Below are 14,534 nucleotides of genomic sequence, written 5' to 3' on the forward strand. Positions count from 1 at the left end.
TAACGTCAGCTCAATAAAAACACATCAAGCACTTTAAGACATTTCTCCACACTCGCACACATACACATGGCGGAGGTTTGCTAGGCCAGCGGGAGTAGGGGCAGGTTGGCGAGCTGTGGATTACAGTCTGACAGTGGCCCATTGTTAATTGAATGCCATGTGTGAAAGCTACAGAGAGATTAGTTTGTACAGCTGCTGCCATTTGTCATAACTGCCCTTAACAAGACACACATGGTGGGTTTTGGTTCAAGCCATAAGAGTCCTGGCTTCTCTCTAGTTCACTGCCCAAAACTTCAGCATTAGCTCATGAAGATTTTTCGATACCAAAACACATCACTGTCCTTGAAAGACGTTTGTTGTTTTACTCTTTATTGCTTGGTTTTCTTAAAAGATTTCCTTATTTGAGCTTCTCTCTTGAGCAAATCAATGTGAGTTTTAGTTTTAACTTAGACTGTGTAAAACTACATATTTTAATAATCAATTTACCTGAACTGATCGAAGGGACATTCTGATTAATTAGGCTAGATGGGGTTTACCTGACCCTGACTGAACAGACATGAGATGCGTGCTTGTGTTATAATTCACATGAATAATCTCCCTTTATCGCACACAAACATGCGCTATTTAGAAATTAAAGTTTAGCAATCCTGCATTTGTCAATGTAAGGGAAAGGCTAAATATGATACATCCTCTCTGGAGAACAATGGTCAACTTTCCTCTAATCCTTCTTAACGCAGAATTAAAAGTTCAGTGCATTGTTCTGGTGCTCGGAAAAGACACTACAAAACATTGTAATGCAGCCCCACTTATGGCAAAGGAATGAGCTGGAGGAAATTCCAGCTGGCAGTTATGGATTGGGATGTTTTCAGGTTTAGGGGGAAATGTGGTCAAGCAGGTATCACAAAACTATGGGAAAAGTGAAGCCAGGACTAGTTTCCAACCCAGTAATCAAAAAGAAAAGCCTACTTTGACCTATAAAGTGTCCCCTTCCTGCACGCCTTTTCGTCACAGCCAATTACGTCACCACAATCTGTTCATTTTTAATTGATCATACGTTGCCACACACTGAAATGGGTGAAAAGTAAAAATGCAATGTGTAAGCTTTTGACCAAGCACAGCTGTAGTAAGTATGCTTTCTCTGTCACAGAAAACTTTATTGGACCGCATAATTACATTATTATTTTGGGAAAAAAGCATAAATGTACTGTGGGTTCAGGGCCTATGCACATGTAACATCCTTAATTACAAACTTCCACGGCTGAACTCGGGACCCAAATCTGAAGTGCTTGCACACAAAAATATACTGGCAGTACTGAGAAATGCCATGGCAGAGCTGCGGTTATCAAAGCTGTATGCCTGATTTTGTCTAAATGCAGGCTTCAGGAACTGAAGTGTGGGCGAGCGTGTGTGTTTCTGCATGTGTGTGTGTGTGGGTGGGTGCATGTTCTACAAAAGTCAGAGAGGCACATCGGGGGAGAAGGAGAGAGAGGGAAAAAACAGCAGCTAGATTCCTGGGCCAGCAGAAAGGCAGGCCAATTTGAGAAAAATTCCAGTAATCCGGAGCCAATGCGTATATCCTTTCAGTGCAGGCTCTCATAATGAGGCACATACGTAGCCGTTAAAGCCCTGTATTCATTAGCGGCCCCGTTACCGGCAGAGTGCGTTTAATCACCGCCGCCCAACTGCTAGTTCCGCAGCGCTCTGCGTTTAACACACCAACTTCCCAGAACCCTCGGCCCTGAACTGTCACCGGATAGGGCAAATTACAGGAACAGACTTCTTCAGAAATGAAGAGCTGAAAGCAGCAACAAGTTCACTATCAGTGACAGGTGGATACACACTGGGGATGTCAAAAATAGCAGCAAGTCAAAGACTTTTATACCAAGATAAATGATGGAATGATAAAAGTCTTTCTACAATTAAAATATCGAAAGTCACTAATTTCTCTTAATTTATTGCTTTGCTCTACATTATTGACTGTTTACATGACTTGAGAAACCTGAAATAATTTTTATATTTCATTGAGTACTACCAGGAAAGCTAAATTCCATTGTTCTCATTTAATCTGTAATATTTAATCTTTAAAATAAAAGAATATGTTTGACATATTAGTTTTGTAGTGGAATCGAACTTGTACCGAGAATTGTGAAATCACACTGGTATTCGTTTTGACTTTTGAAATAGTGGTACCATGTAAACACCAATACACTTTAGTGTCTTTTATTTTTAATTTTCTTTTATCACAAACCATGTAATAAAGTGTCACCCAGAATCACTAACTTAATACGACTCTTAAGAATATATATCTATATATGTCTTAGAATAACAATAAAGTGTGGTGAATATTTGCTCTGTGGGTGGATTACTAGTAAAATGAATGAAACTGGTAACTCCCAAACCTGTGTAAACAGGACTCAGAAATAGTCCTTGTAGTACCTGAAGTCACTAACTAATTTTCTAACTCAGACAACTTCATTCTCTGTACTATCAAGGCTATCAACTATAACTAAACTAATTGAACTCACTCCTCTTGTTCTCTCCTGCTCTTTCTTTTTTCTTTCTCTTTTTTTTTTACTGAAATCTGCCCTTATACAATGAAGCCGTGTGAAAACAGGATGCTATTATCACTGGGGGAAAGCGATTGGAGAAGTATGTTTTGACATCTGTCGTTCCCATGATTACCGCGGGTTAGTTTTTATGTTGACCCACCTCACAGGATGTCCATACAGGATCCACTGGGCGCTCAGCTACAGAGAACTAGCACTTGTGTGGCTATACTTGAGGGACCAGAACTAATTGCAGACCTGGAGAGAAGTGTACTTAATAAGATTTTTACATTATCCAAATGGTGCTTTTCAGTGTAAAACTTATTTCCAAACAGTTGCTAAGGTTTTTTTTTTTTTTTTTTTGGTAAGGTTGTTGGTAAGATTGTTGTTCTGGACTTTATCTATAGCTTGTGTCTCTTCTTCAAAGTAAGTATATGTAGTTTTTTTTTTTATATATATCACCTGTTTATCGTCATTCTGGCTGCAATATGCTTCATTGAATAGTAAAGTAATTCTAAAGGTAGGCGTGACTGTTTTTCCATTACTTTTATAGTGTAAGTCTGACTGATGAACATTGCCCTCTCAGGCACAAGAAGGTGACTTAACTTTCCTTGGCTTGCATTAAAACACCTAGCACTGATTAAGAAGCAGATTCCACTATACAACTAATCAGTGTTAAGACTAGACAAAATGCTTTAAAGGAAAAGTTAAGGCAGATAAAAAGTGTGTGACATGTTGCACTATGTGTAATGCTTCTGGAGCAACTTTTAACCCCATACAAAGTCACTCATAATGTGTTTTACATCTTGGGGGTCATCTTTTTGACAGACTTGACCCCATTGTTGCTTCCCAATCCTTCCACACTGTTACCTCTGGGTTGTCTGTCTCAGCGGTGGGGGGTACTGTACCAGACAACACAAAAGAAGAGACGGCCATCACTCTGAATCCTGTCTGCCTTGAAAAGACTTTAACTGTGGGCCGAGGGGGGAGAAGTCACTGTCTCCCATGGCAACCTCCTCGATTGTCTCTGGCCTTCTCTGGCAGCTATTCATCGGGCCCGTCCCCCTAATGAAGGACGCCCATCAGCGTAGAGATGTGAAAGACGCTGACTGTCCCACCATGGAGGAATCCAGACTCTCTCTCTCTCTTCACGTCTGTCTTGTGCCCTCTTCAGCTCCCCAGGTCTCAATATGGGTTTCTCTGCTACCTTAACCCTAAGCCCCCCTTTTGTCTGCTTTCCTCTGGATGATCTCCATTGGTGCAGCTGCATGATTAGAATGTTTGTTTGATGGCAAAAGGGAGAAGAGGCCATTATGGGGTGGTGCTGGTCCAGTCTGGGAGGAAAGACCCAGACACCCCATACAGTGAGATACAGTAAGGGAGGATGGGGCCATCCGTCTTCATTTGGAGGGAAGGAGAGGTCGGTGCTGGTCCTCTTGTCAAGAGGGCCCCAGGGATCACCAATGCATTCGGGGCTCTCACAAAGCCTCCGTCTGCACCAATGACGTGGGGTTGTGTGGAAGCAGCTTTGAGTAACACAAGATAAGTCTTTAGAAAAAAAAACAAAAAGCCAAGAGGCAAAGCAGGAAAGTCTGTGACCCCTGAAAAGAGAGTTCATTTTCCAACATACTTTCCCATTTTTTCACAATAGTAGACTCTGGCATTTAAGTCAACATTCGTGATAGGCTGCGTTTCCACCACTTTTGATAAAACATTCCAAAGGGAATATCCCTTCTCCCGACCACACACTCAGACACCCACTCAAACACGGGGTGAAGCAGCACCCACACTGCAGCACAGACCCTTCCACACTCCTCGTAACCACAAAGATTTATGTACACATTACAGTCTGTGAAAGAAGGCGAGGGAGGTTATAGTGTGCTTGAGCCTGAGGGTATTCAGTCAACAAAGAGTCCCGGAGATAGCGTACACAAACACTCTCCAACACATACATAAACTCATGAGGCCTGTTTATAAAATCTTGAATGCGGCACCTTAGAGGGAAATTGTGCGGTGTAGAAGCAATGGAAGAAAGAAAGAAAGAAAGAAAGAAAGAAAGAAAGAAAGAAAGAAAGAAAGAAAGAAAGAAAGAAAGAAAGAAAGAAAGAAAGAAAGAAAGAAAGAAAGAAAGAAAGAAAGAAAGAAAGAAAGAAAGAAAGAAAGAAAGAAAGAAAGAAAAGCTAAGGACTCAAGAACAAATCTAAAAGAAAATAATAAGATTTCTTCTTGAGAGTTTTTTTTTTCAGATTTTTCTTCACAAATGAGAAAGAACAAAAAAGGAGACTCTTTCTAACTCGAAAAAAAAAAACAAAAGAACAAGAAAAAAGAAACAATAGCAAGAAAGAAGCAACAGGCAACAGGCAACAAGGTAGAAGAGAAACAAAGTGCAGAATGTAAGACAGCACGACAGAAAGGAGAGAGCGAGAGAGAACAAATGAAAGGGTGGGGGAGATTTCCTTTGCGGCAGCATGTGGAGTAACAGTACACCACTGAATTGAACCAACAGCGGGGCTAAGAGGAGAGACTGAGGACAGAGAGGGGCGGGAGCGAATCAATAAGCGAGGCCAGAGAGCTGGAGGGAGCTCTAAATGGATTAGACTAAGGGAATGTGTTCGATAGGTTATGGCTTTTGCGTGAGCTAGTCGCCGTGGGCCATGCAGAATACTAATCAGTACTGCAGCCTCAGCTTCAGAGACCTTACTGCATGCTCAGCACAAACGCACAGCGACCTCATCCCCCTCTCCGCTCCAGCTCAGAGATCATAGACGCATCTGTAGATTTGTACAGCAGATTTGTCCGCACTATCGCGGTGGATCCGAATGTTTTCCAGTGACATTCCTATTATACATGCATCATAAACTCATCCAGTGGGATGCGATCAGATGGCCTTGTACCATTGGGCTGCTTGGAGTAGAAGGGGATCAAGTTCCTCCACAGAAAACCAAATGGATGGTGGAGGTTAAATAAGGCCAGCATATGCCTGCCTATCTCTGCTCTGGTATTTAACAGCTTGCACAAACTGCTCTACTATGCCACCATAAATTTGCAGCTTAAATACTTTGAAATGCACTAGTAGCTAAAGCAAAGGGTGTTTCTGGAATAAAAACTGATTAATCTGCCTTTTAATATGGATTTCTTGAGCAAAAATAAACAGAGATGTAAAGAAATGTTTGAATGTGTGTTTTAGTCAATCAGACTCTTTAATCGAAGGAAACTCAGCAGAAAAGCACTCACAACACCCACAGGCCACTAAGATTATCGTCTGGATTGAAGTCGTAGTGGCAAATCCTTTCACTGCTCCTCCGCCGCCCCCCTCCTTCCCTCTTTATGTTTAATGTGGCGGTACACCAGTGTACTAAAACATCAAACAGAAGCTATTGCCTTTCATTTCCACAACTGAAACCAAGTCGTGCGTTATAGTTCTTTTTTGAAAGCAAAGCACCAACAAATGCGTGGTTCAGAGGAGAAACCGAGAGCAAGGGAGAGAAAAAGAGGGAGCGGAAAAATGAACCATCTGTACTGATTTTTGGGAGCGAGTCAGTAGCTGCGGGCCATCAAGTGGATGTGCTGAACACTTTTTGTCTCTCTCCAAAGGACAAACTCTGCCGCCACAAGGGCTCGCTGGAAACAATTAACAAATAAATAAATAAATGACTAAACAAAAACAAATGCTGTGGCCCTGTTGCATTCCATACACTTGTAGTTCCGCATCGGTTTTCCTTCAAGTTTTGGGTATGGTCCCAAATTGTCAATGGATTTGTGTGTGTGTGTGTTTTGTCCCAGCCAGCTGTCCTTTTAATTCTCATTATTACAGCACACTATATTGTGTCAGTGAACACTGCCAATGGGGATGATGCATCCCATGGACGTAAAGGAAAAATCGCAAGGGTTTAGAAATGAAGAGCTGCGTATAGAAAACAAAAGTTGAAAATAGGGATGGTAATCATAATGAATTTAATGGTCCCAGTTAATTGTATTAATGATTAATTTCCACTGTCAAATTGTGAATAATTTGCCTGAGAATATATCTATAATATTCTCACAAAAGGTGCATTTACACAGACGATTAAGAGTTTATTTAGAGATGGCATAAATACAAGCCAATAACAGGCCTCAACTATAACAGTACTAAACAAGCAAAAGTGTGGTAAATTATTTTTTAAATTAATTCTTAATAAAATATTACTCATGATGTCCACCTTTAACTACGTTGTCATATGATAAACCAGTCAGTGTGTATGGATTTAAGTCTCACAGTTAGATGTAAACTGTAGGTGCTTGATTCAATAAAAAAAGAACTCATAAGGTCATCATTTTTTTTTTTTTTATCAGGAATTGGACAACACTGGTTGAGCAATGCACCCGAATCCAATCTGCAGTATTTCGGCTTTATTTCAAATCTTTCCATAACCCTAAAATACCTCTTGCGCTTATACAATAAAATGACACAATCTGTCCATCGCTCCATCGTAGTTTTCTCTAGTGCCTTTAATCAGGAAGAACAATCACACGGTGGTTTCAAAAATACTTCTGGTCTAACTTTCCATGTATGTGGACATCAGAGACAAAGTGAATTAGATAGGAGGAGACAGACAGGAAGAACAAAATTGAAAGTGGAGAAACCACAAGCTATACTTAGTCACTGACAGGGGTGATGACCTCTAGGTCACGCTGGCTAGTCCTGACCCTGCCGTATACCCAGTCAGCTGGAAAACTAGCCGCAAACAGCTCCTCTACAGAGCACACACACACACGGCTAATAAAGGCCCAATAGGGAACTCAGTGTGTGCGTGTGTGTGTATTTGTGTGTTGGGGGTTTTGGCAAGTTAAGAGAGGGAGTTTGATGAATGACCAGCTCTTCTGAAGGAGTTGGCAACCGCTCCGCTGACCCAGACATCCAGAGGTCATGAGTCAGCTGGGGGTCCAGGTGCCCCCCGAAACGACCCCCTGGCCTGCCCCCACGCGCCACAGGTCGCCACCTTGTTTTCAAAGATCTGTTGTGCTCAATTAAACTTCACATGACACCTTCCACATCTTTAGCGAGGTCTTGACACCGGGGGCAAAAGCTAAGTCCTGCAGTCATAAAACAGACCTCTTTAACATACTAGAACAAATGAGAAATAATCCATCCGACACCAGAAAAGCGGCCAATAAAACACTGGCTACTTTACAGGGTACCAAAATAAACATTACGGAGTCTGGGCAGGAAATCATGACACCTTCACATTGTTACTGATACCTTGAGCTCTCGCGATTGTGTAACTCCTTCTAGTTGTTGAGTAATGCTGATTGTGGCTGCACAAAACATGACAGTTTATTGATGGCGTTTGAGGTTGAAATTGACTTATTAATTGTTCATTCATTTTCTTTAATTATTTAGCTTTACAAAAGGACAGCTAGGTTGAAACAAACCAACTGCCAAATAAATGTAAATATTTATGAAAGGCTTGAACCGGCACTTCATTTTCACTAGCATTTTTGAGGTTTCGTGTTTATTTGAAAAATAATGTCATATGTTTAGGATAATGTAAACACTGAGATAAAGGTTGTGAACATATTCCAGAATGTGATGGAAAATAAATATCTTGGGTTCAAATGAAAAATGCCTGTTTGATATAAACCGGCTGGTTTCTTTTCAAATCCATTTCTGCTTAGTCACTGTTCTAGTATAAAAAGCCTATACCAACATTTTTCCTCAGAGAATAAAATGCAGCAGATGCAAAAAACAAAGGTACATTAATGAAACACATGTTATCAATCATCAGACAATAAAAATTATTAGCATACTTCCCTTGTCTGAAAAGAGCCTGGCAAGTCATGATTTATGAGTTCTAAAGTGAAATGAGCATCACTTCACATGTACAGACTTGACTTGTAGGGAATTAGAGTTGCAATAGCTGAAATAGCTGAGTTGCAATAGCTGGAACAGTACAAGCAACTTTAGCTGAAAAGTTTCAAAGCATGGATAATATTATTTATTTGAAAAATATATAAGAAGAAAGTACTAAATAAAGACTACAAAAACAGAAATTAGTTAATCACATAAAGCAAAACACAAAAAAGTATATTGTCTTTTGTTTTCTCATTTGCTGGAAATCTGATTGTTCAAAAGTGGTGCTCTGAATTCTGTTTAAACATTTTCAATAAAGAATAACTGTGATCTTGTTAAGGTTCTAATCATTTTACGAGAGAATGGAGCTGAACAGCGCATGCACAGGCACAGAAACCGGCACAAATGACATGGCCAGACTTGGTGAAGTGCAGAGGCAGGGCATGGCACCATGCCCACAAACAAGCTTGCCGCCCCTCATTCCTGTCCTCTTCGCCACCTTTTCAATGGGCATTGAGCTGGGCATTTACTAAGCTGCTATCGCAAACACCGGCGAGTCTGCTAAGCTTTCATCCATAAACCCGTGGCAAACCGTTTGATGCCCCTATGGATGCCAGGTGCTGCGGATAGCGGTTAAAACACCTTTAAATTTAAACCAGACCATGAGATGAATTACAAAGAGTACACACACAACACTTACAATTATACTGTGAAAAAAGTCAAACGTTCTATGAAATAAATAGAACAAAAGCAGTAATGGTTTTCAGTCCCTTTACAAAGGACCCTTCGCTGGCATACGGACATCAAAATCAGCTGAGCACTGAACACGATTTACTTTTTTCAGTTCACAGCCACAGACCACAACCACAATTTCCTTATGATGTGGGTAAAGATTTCCTTTTGCTTTACATTCGGTTTTATTTAGCTGGATTTTATAAAAGTGAATAATGTCAACTGCCATTCCACCGCCGTCAGGAAACTTTCCTCCATGCCCACTGCATTGCGGATGCCAACTAACGAATCAAAGGCATGCAGTAAGCAGACAAAGAGGGTTTCATATCAACGGCCATCCTCAGTCACTGGCACTCTTCCTACCACTCTCCTGGCACAACGCTAACAAAATGGCCGCCTTGGGTGCACTGGCATAATGTGAGGGCATTGTCTAGAGATGGGCACTGGATACTAAAGGCAAAACACACCGCACTGCCACGGTAAGTACTTAGTAGAGAACCCAATATTCATTTACTGACACTTATTTACTTCAGTAGTTTCTTCCATACTCTTCTTTTTTTCAAATTATAGAAAGGTCAGAAATATCTTTAGTGAGTAACATTTATAGCACGAGTCAGCCACTACGATTATGCTAAAAAAACAGTTCAAGATTTTGAAAATACATAAAATACCTTTTAGAATTTATATACAAATTTCTTATATACAAATGTTAAACATGTTATTTGTAAATAAGAGTGGAGACTAAGGTCAATTCAGAGCAGTATACAAGAGATTTAGGCTGTCGTGTGAGTGCCAACAGGCGAATGCACGCCATCTTACAAAGACACAAAAGAGATTCTGATGCCAACCATGGTGCCAGTGGCAACCATTATTGTCCCTCCGCTCTGCCTTCTGCTTACCCTGGCACTTCAGTTTCACAAAATGGAGGTGCCATGCCTGACGATAATGAAAACATTTACATACTCACAAAAGCAACACTTCTATGATGTTAAAATTATTTTTGTTGTGTAATGATTCTTATAAATAATTGAATTGTTGCTCCCTGGAAAATATGGATGATGTCCAAATGAATACATCAAACAGAAAACTTAAAATGGAAATAAAAGGAATAGTTTATGTTGTAGTCTTCCTTATTTTTAAGTAATTTTGAATAAAAGGACATGTTAAATGAATAAATGTGAAGGTACTTATGTGTACAGAAGAGTAAAGACCTTTTTCCTTTACTTTGCTAAAATAAACTAGCACAAATAACTGTTAAAATAACTGAAAAATACCAGAACAGATCTAGCCAGAAAAAATAGAATTATAATAGAATGTTAGTGTGTAATTGTGCACTTATTCTCATTATTTAATACATATTTTGCATGTATTTGTATAATAAGGAGTACTTGTATGTTTTTATACTTTATAGTATTTTATTTCTGATGTAAATTTTGTCTTGTATTCTGATACTAACCTGGTCATAAAAAAGTGCTGCTTGAGAATTCTGTCTAAGCTAGCTCATTTTTACAAATGCATGCAATTCCACCGTGTGCAAAAAACTTTTGTCACTCGTTCTCTTTTTATATGCCAACTAATCTGTAAAATGTAAAATATGTTAAAAATATAAATAATTTTAATACTATTTAAATGTACCAAAATAGATCAGTTTGAAACTTTCTTTGCATGTAAAACAAGATATGTATGTCCTTATTCTTATATACATAACAACTGGAAATAGTAGTTAAAGTAGTAGTAAAATGGTAGTTAAAGCAGCACATGTAAATCAAGTCAAGAAATGTTATTTCCCAACCTCCCCTTGCACTTACCTTGGTCCTGGACATAGTATGCCAGAAACAAGTCCAGCTCTTTCACAGAAACAGTGATGTGGTGGGGCTGGACGCAAAGTGCCGGGTTGGTGCAGTGCGGGGACTTGACCAGCCGCTCCCCATCTGTGCTCTCCAGCGGAATACCTTTGAACAGGATGACCATCACCAGGTCCAGCCGCCACACTTTATCAGCCTGCCTCAGGCAGTCGATTCGGCGGATCTTGCCCTTCTGGTCGGGGTTGGAGAGAACACAGCACGGGTGCTTTTTGCCCGTTACGCTGAGCACAAAGTCCTCTCGGTACTCCTGCCGGATGTCCTTGCGCAGCTTGGCCAGGAGACGAGACGCCCACTTCTGCTTGATTTCAGGCTTCTCGCTGAGAAGCTCGTCTTTCACGGCCCGTTCCTCGTCCTTGGACATCCGCTTTTCGTGCTTCTTAAAGTACTTGCGCTTTCTTGCCTGCAGGTTGAACCAGGTGTAGGCTATGGCACGGACATGAGGGAGCAGAGCCTCGATGAAGGGATGAAACTCATCCTGAGAAGAGAGAGAGCGGAAAAGGAGAAAAATTGAGCAGGAGCAGAAGTGACCTTTTGGCATGGATTCTCGTCTGAATTAGCCAAGAGCCCATGCAGCCAAAAAAATAAGGCTGTTTAGAAACACTGCAGATAAAAACTATTTATAAGACCCAAAAGTAGATAAAGTTATACAAATGACCATTTAATGGTCCAGAAAAAAACAATTACATAAGAGAATAACAGAGTTACAGTTACAAATATACTTTTCTAACAACTCTAGTCTTCAGTTTCCTGCTTTTAGAGAACTTTTAAACACTAAAGTTATTTAAAATGAGATTTTAAAGCATCAACATGAAACATTCATCTACCATTTCCACTGCGACAGGCAGTGCTGGCCTGCCTGCAGGTGTCGGAGGCACGCAGAAAAAGGATGCCACTGTTTACCGCGTCTGCCCGCGCCGTGCCAGTGTAAAGCAGACAGTTCCAGAATCACCAATCTTTCACTACCCTTCTCTCTCTCTCTCTCTCTCTCTCTCTCTACCCCCTTCTCTCGCTCGCTCTCCGTCTCCAGCCACGCTCAAAGCACCGGTCCGTGTGTTGGCACAAGAGAGCAAGCACCCCCCATACTTCCAGATCTCTTATCAAAGCGCCCTGCATTCCTGAAACAGCCCTTACCACAGAGCCCCACAGAACCTCTTGGAATCCTGGAAAACCCAAAAGATTGTCTTTAAATGCCTTGGACAAGGACAGCTGAGGGCATTATTATCAACCACAGTTTATAAAGAAAGCAAGACAAATAGGGACATGTCTTTTGTCTAAAATGACAGGACAAACCTTCCCAAGGCCAGAAGCACTAGGTAAGGCATTTAAGTACAGAAAGAAGAGTGAAGAAAAGCGGGGAGTGGGGGAGGGAATCAATTTTACACCTTTTTTACACCTTACAGCTTTTACTCTTGACTATGAGGAGGTGTTTGCGGTCCTTGGAAATCAATTTGTTAGCATTAATGTGTCACAATTATTACAAGGCCCACCAAAAATCAAATCTAGATGGACAACGAAAACGACATCTTGGCAGAAAACTCACATTCTTTGGGCCTCAGAGCTGTTTGGTAAGAGTGGCATTAAAATGCCAAACCAAAACTAAAGCGGCCTGACTCCGCAAATAAGCGGCACAGCTAATTCACACTTGTCTTATTGAGCGTAAGGCGTTTTTGTCTTCATATGCCTCAACTTGCTATATAGCTTTACACTACAAACGGAGTAAACTTAGTGCCAATTTTACAGAACACTGACATTTTCTCAGGGTTTTTTTCACACATATAATCTCGTCATCGCCTCAGCGAGTGAAAATGATTCAATATTATCAAGCAATTTCAATAATGTTTTAAAACATAAAATAGAACAGCAGGAGAATTTCACACACCAAACAATAAAAAATAAACACTAGCACTTTCTGAAGCTTTCCTTTATCATTTTTCTGTTCAGCACAATATAATTATTCTTTTATAGTTCTTTTTTAGTCAAAATATCAATAAGCACTGCAAATTCTTATCGATGGATGAGAAGGTTTAAGAAAAAAAAAAGTAAAAAGACAATGAGATCAAGTGTGCGAGAATCTCAACACAATGAAAAAGACCATCTTACACACACTCTGCAAACTTCTGTGTATTTTTTTTTTCACCGCCACACTGAAAAATGAACAAGGGCTGCAGTGAATGGATCGAAGAAGAGTTAAACCACATATTGTTCTGTGTGCAGGCGGCCGGCAGCTCTTTGGGAAACCACAGCCAGCACACCACTGCCTATATTTCTCTGACAGCCCCACACACAGCCCACACTCGAGCACTGTATAAATACCATACAAACTACACAACTTAGGAATGCATGTGCAATGCTTCGTGCGACAATGTGCAATAGTGTGTGTTGCACAAGAAAAATGTAACTCGCCGAAGAGTGTGAGTTTTCACACTATGTGGTGTAGACCTGGAATGTATAAAAACCCAAGTTCATTCAAAGTGCTGATTTTCAAACAAATCCGATGACAGACAATTGAATTATTTTTATATTTTAGCTACATGCAACCTATAATGTATAATGTCCACAAATCCACACAACAAAAACGATGCTCTAATATCGAAATAACTATACTGATAGTATGCAAAAAAGAATCTCCATTAAATCAATTTTGTTCTGCTATAAATTGAATGGCCCTATTTGATGACACAAAAAGCTGTGATAACTTTTCTTTTTCATTACTATTCTTGCCATAATGAATTTAAATAAATACAATTCTGAGGCCTTGCAAGATCACACATCCCTACAACATAACATTAAAATTAATGTAAAATAAAAACATTATTGAACTTTTGTCAGCAGCTGTTATGCAAATTTATTTCAAATCGCAATGTTAAGGAATGTCCTGGAACAAACAATAAAAATAAAATAAAATAAAATAAAAAAAATCAAAGAATTTCTATTTTTAATAGTTCAAAGTATAGCACGAGGTTGTTGGCTGCGCAAACTCGAGGTCCTCTGTACTCACCATATCTCAGTCAATCACTCCCTGATGCCAAGGAAAATATAAACAGTAAAATTGTGTCAGCCAAAGCCGGCGGACTCTGTCCAACCGCTGAATCAACGTTATCACTGTTTTCATCTTAATTCACTCTGTGAGAGAAGCTTCCAAGTACAAAATAAAGCAAGGTTTCTCAAAGAAAGGTGAAGATACAACGGTGAGCTCTCAAAAAGTGATTTCAAAGTCATCTCCCTTTTGTTAACCTCATAAATGTTTTCTTGTTTAACCAAGTTTTTTACCACAAAATACATTTACAGACGACGTAAAATTAGATTTAAGTCAACACTGGTCTATTCAGTGATTATTCAAAGAAACGTCTTCAGCTTCGACTGATGCGCGCAGCGAGCTACATTGTATCACATAGCCTTTACATCAAGTTGGATCTCCGTCGGATTTTTACCTAGCTACTTTACATCGACTATACTCTTGAAAGAAAGAAAGAAAGAAAGAAAGAAAGAAAGAAAGAAAGAAAGAAAGAAAGAAAGAAAGAAAGAAAGAAAGAAAGAAAGAAAGAAAGAAAGAAAGAAAGA

At 39.9% G+C, this 14,534-nt stretch overlaps 1 protein-coding gene across 12 annotated transcripts in view; it reads right to left on the reverse strand.

Annotated features, from left to right (window-relative positions):
- LOC137031142 (nuclear factor 1 B-type-like) overlaps nucleotides 1-14,534 on the reverse strand; it is a 102,184-nt gene that overhangs the window by 69,476 nt on the left and 18,174 nt on the right. For all 12 annotated transcript variants that reach the window (XM_067401819.1, XM_067401818.1, XM_067401816.1 and 9 more), the window contains exon 2: nucleotides 10,917-11,448. In XM_067401819.1, the coding sequence (XP_067257920.1) occupies nucleotides 10,917-11,448 (532 nt within the window). The remainder of the gene's footprint in view (nucleotides 1-10,916; nucleotides 11,449-14,534) is intronic.

The sequence above is a fragment of the Chanodichthys erythropterus genome, chromosome 11 (genome assembly GCF_024489055.1).
Source record: "Chanodichthys erythropterus isolate Z2021 chromosome 11, ASM2448905v1, whole genome shotgun sequence".
NCBI classification, from domain to species: Eukaryota; Metazoa; Chordata; class Actinopteri; order Cypriniformes; family Xenocyprididae; genus Chanodichthys; species Chanodichthys erythropterus.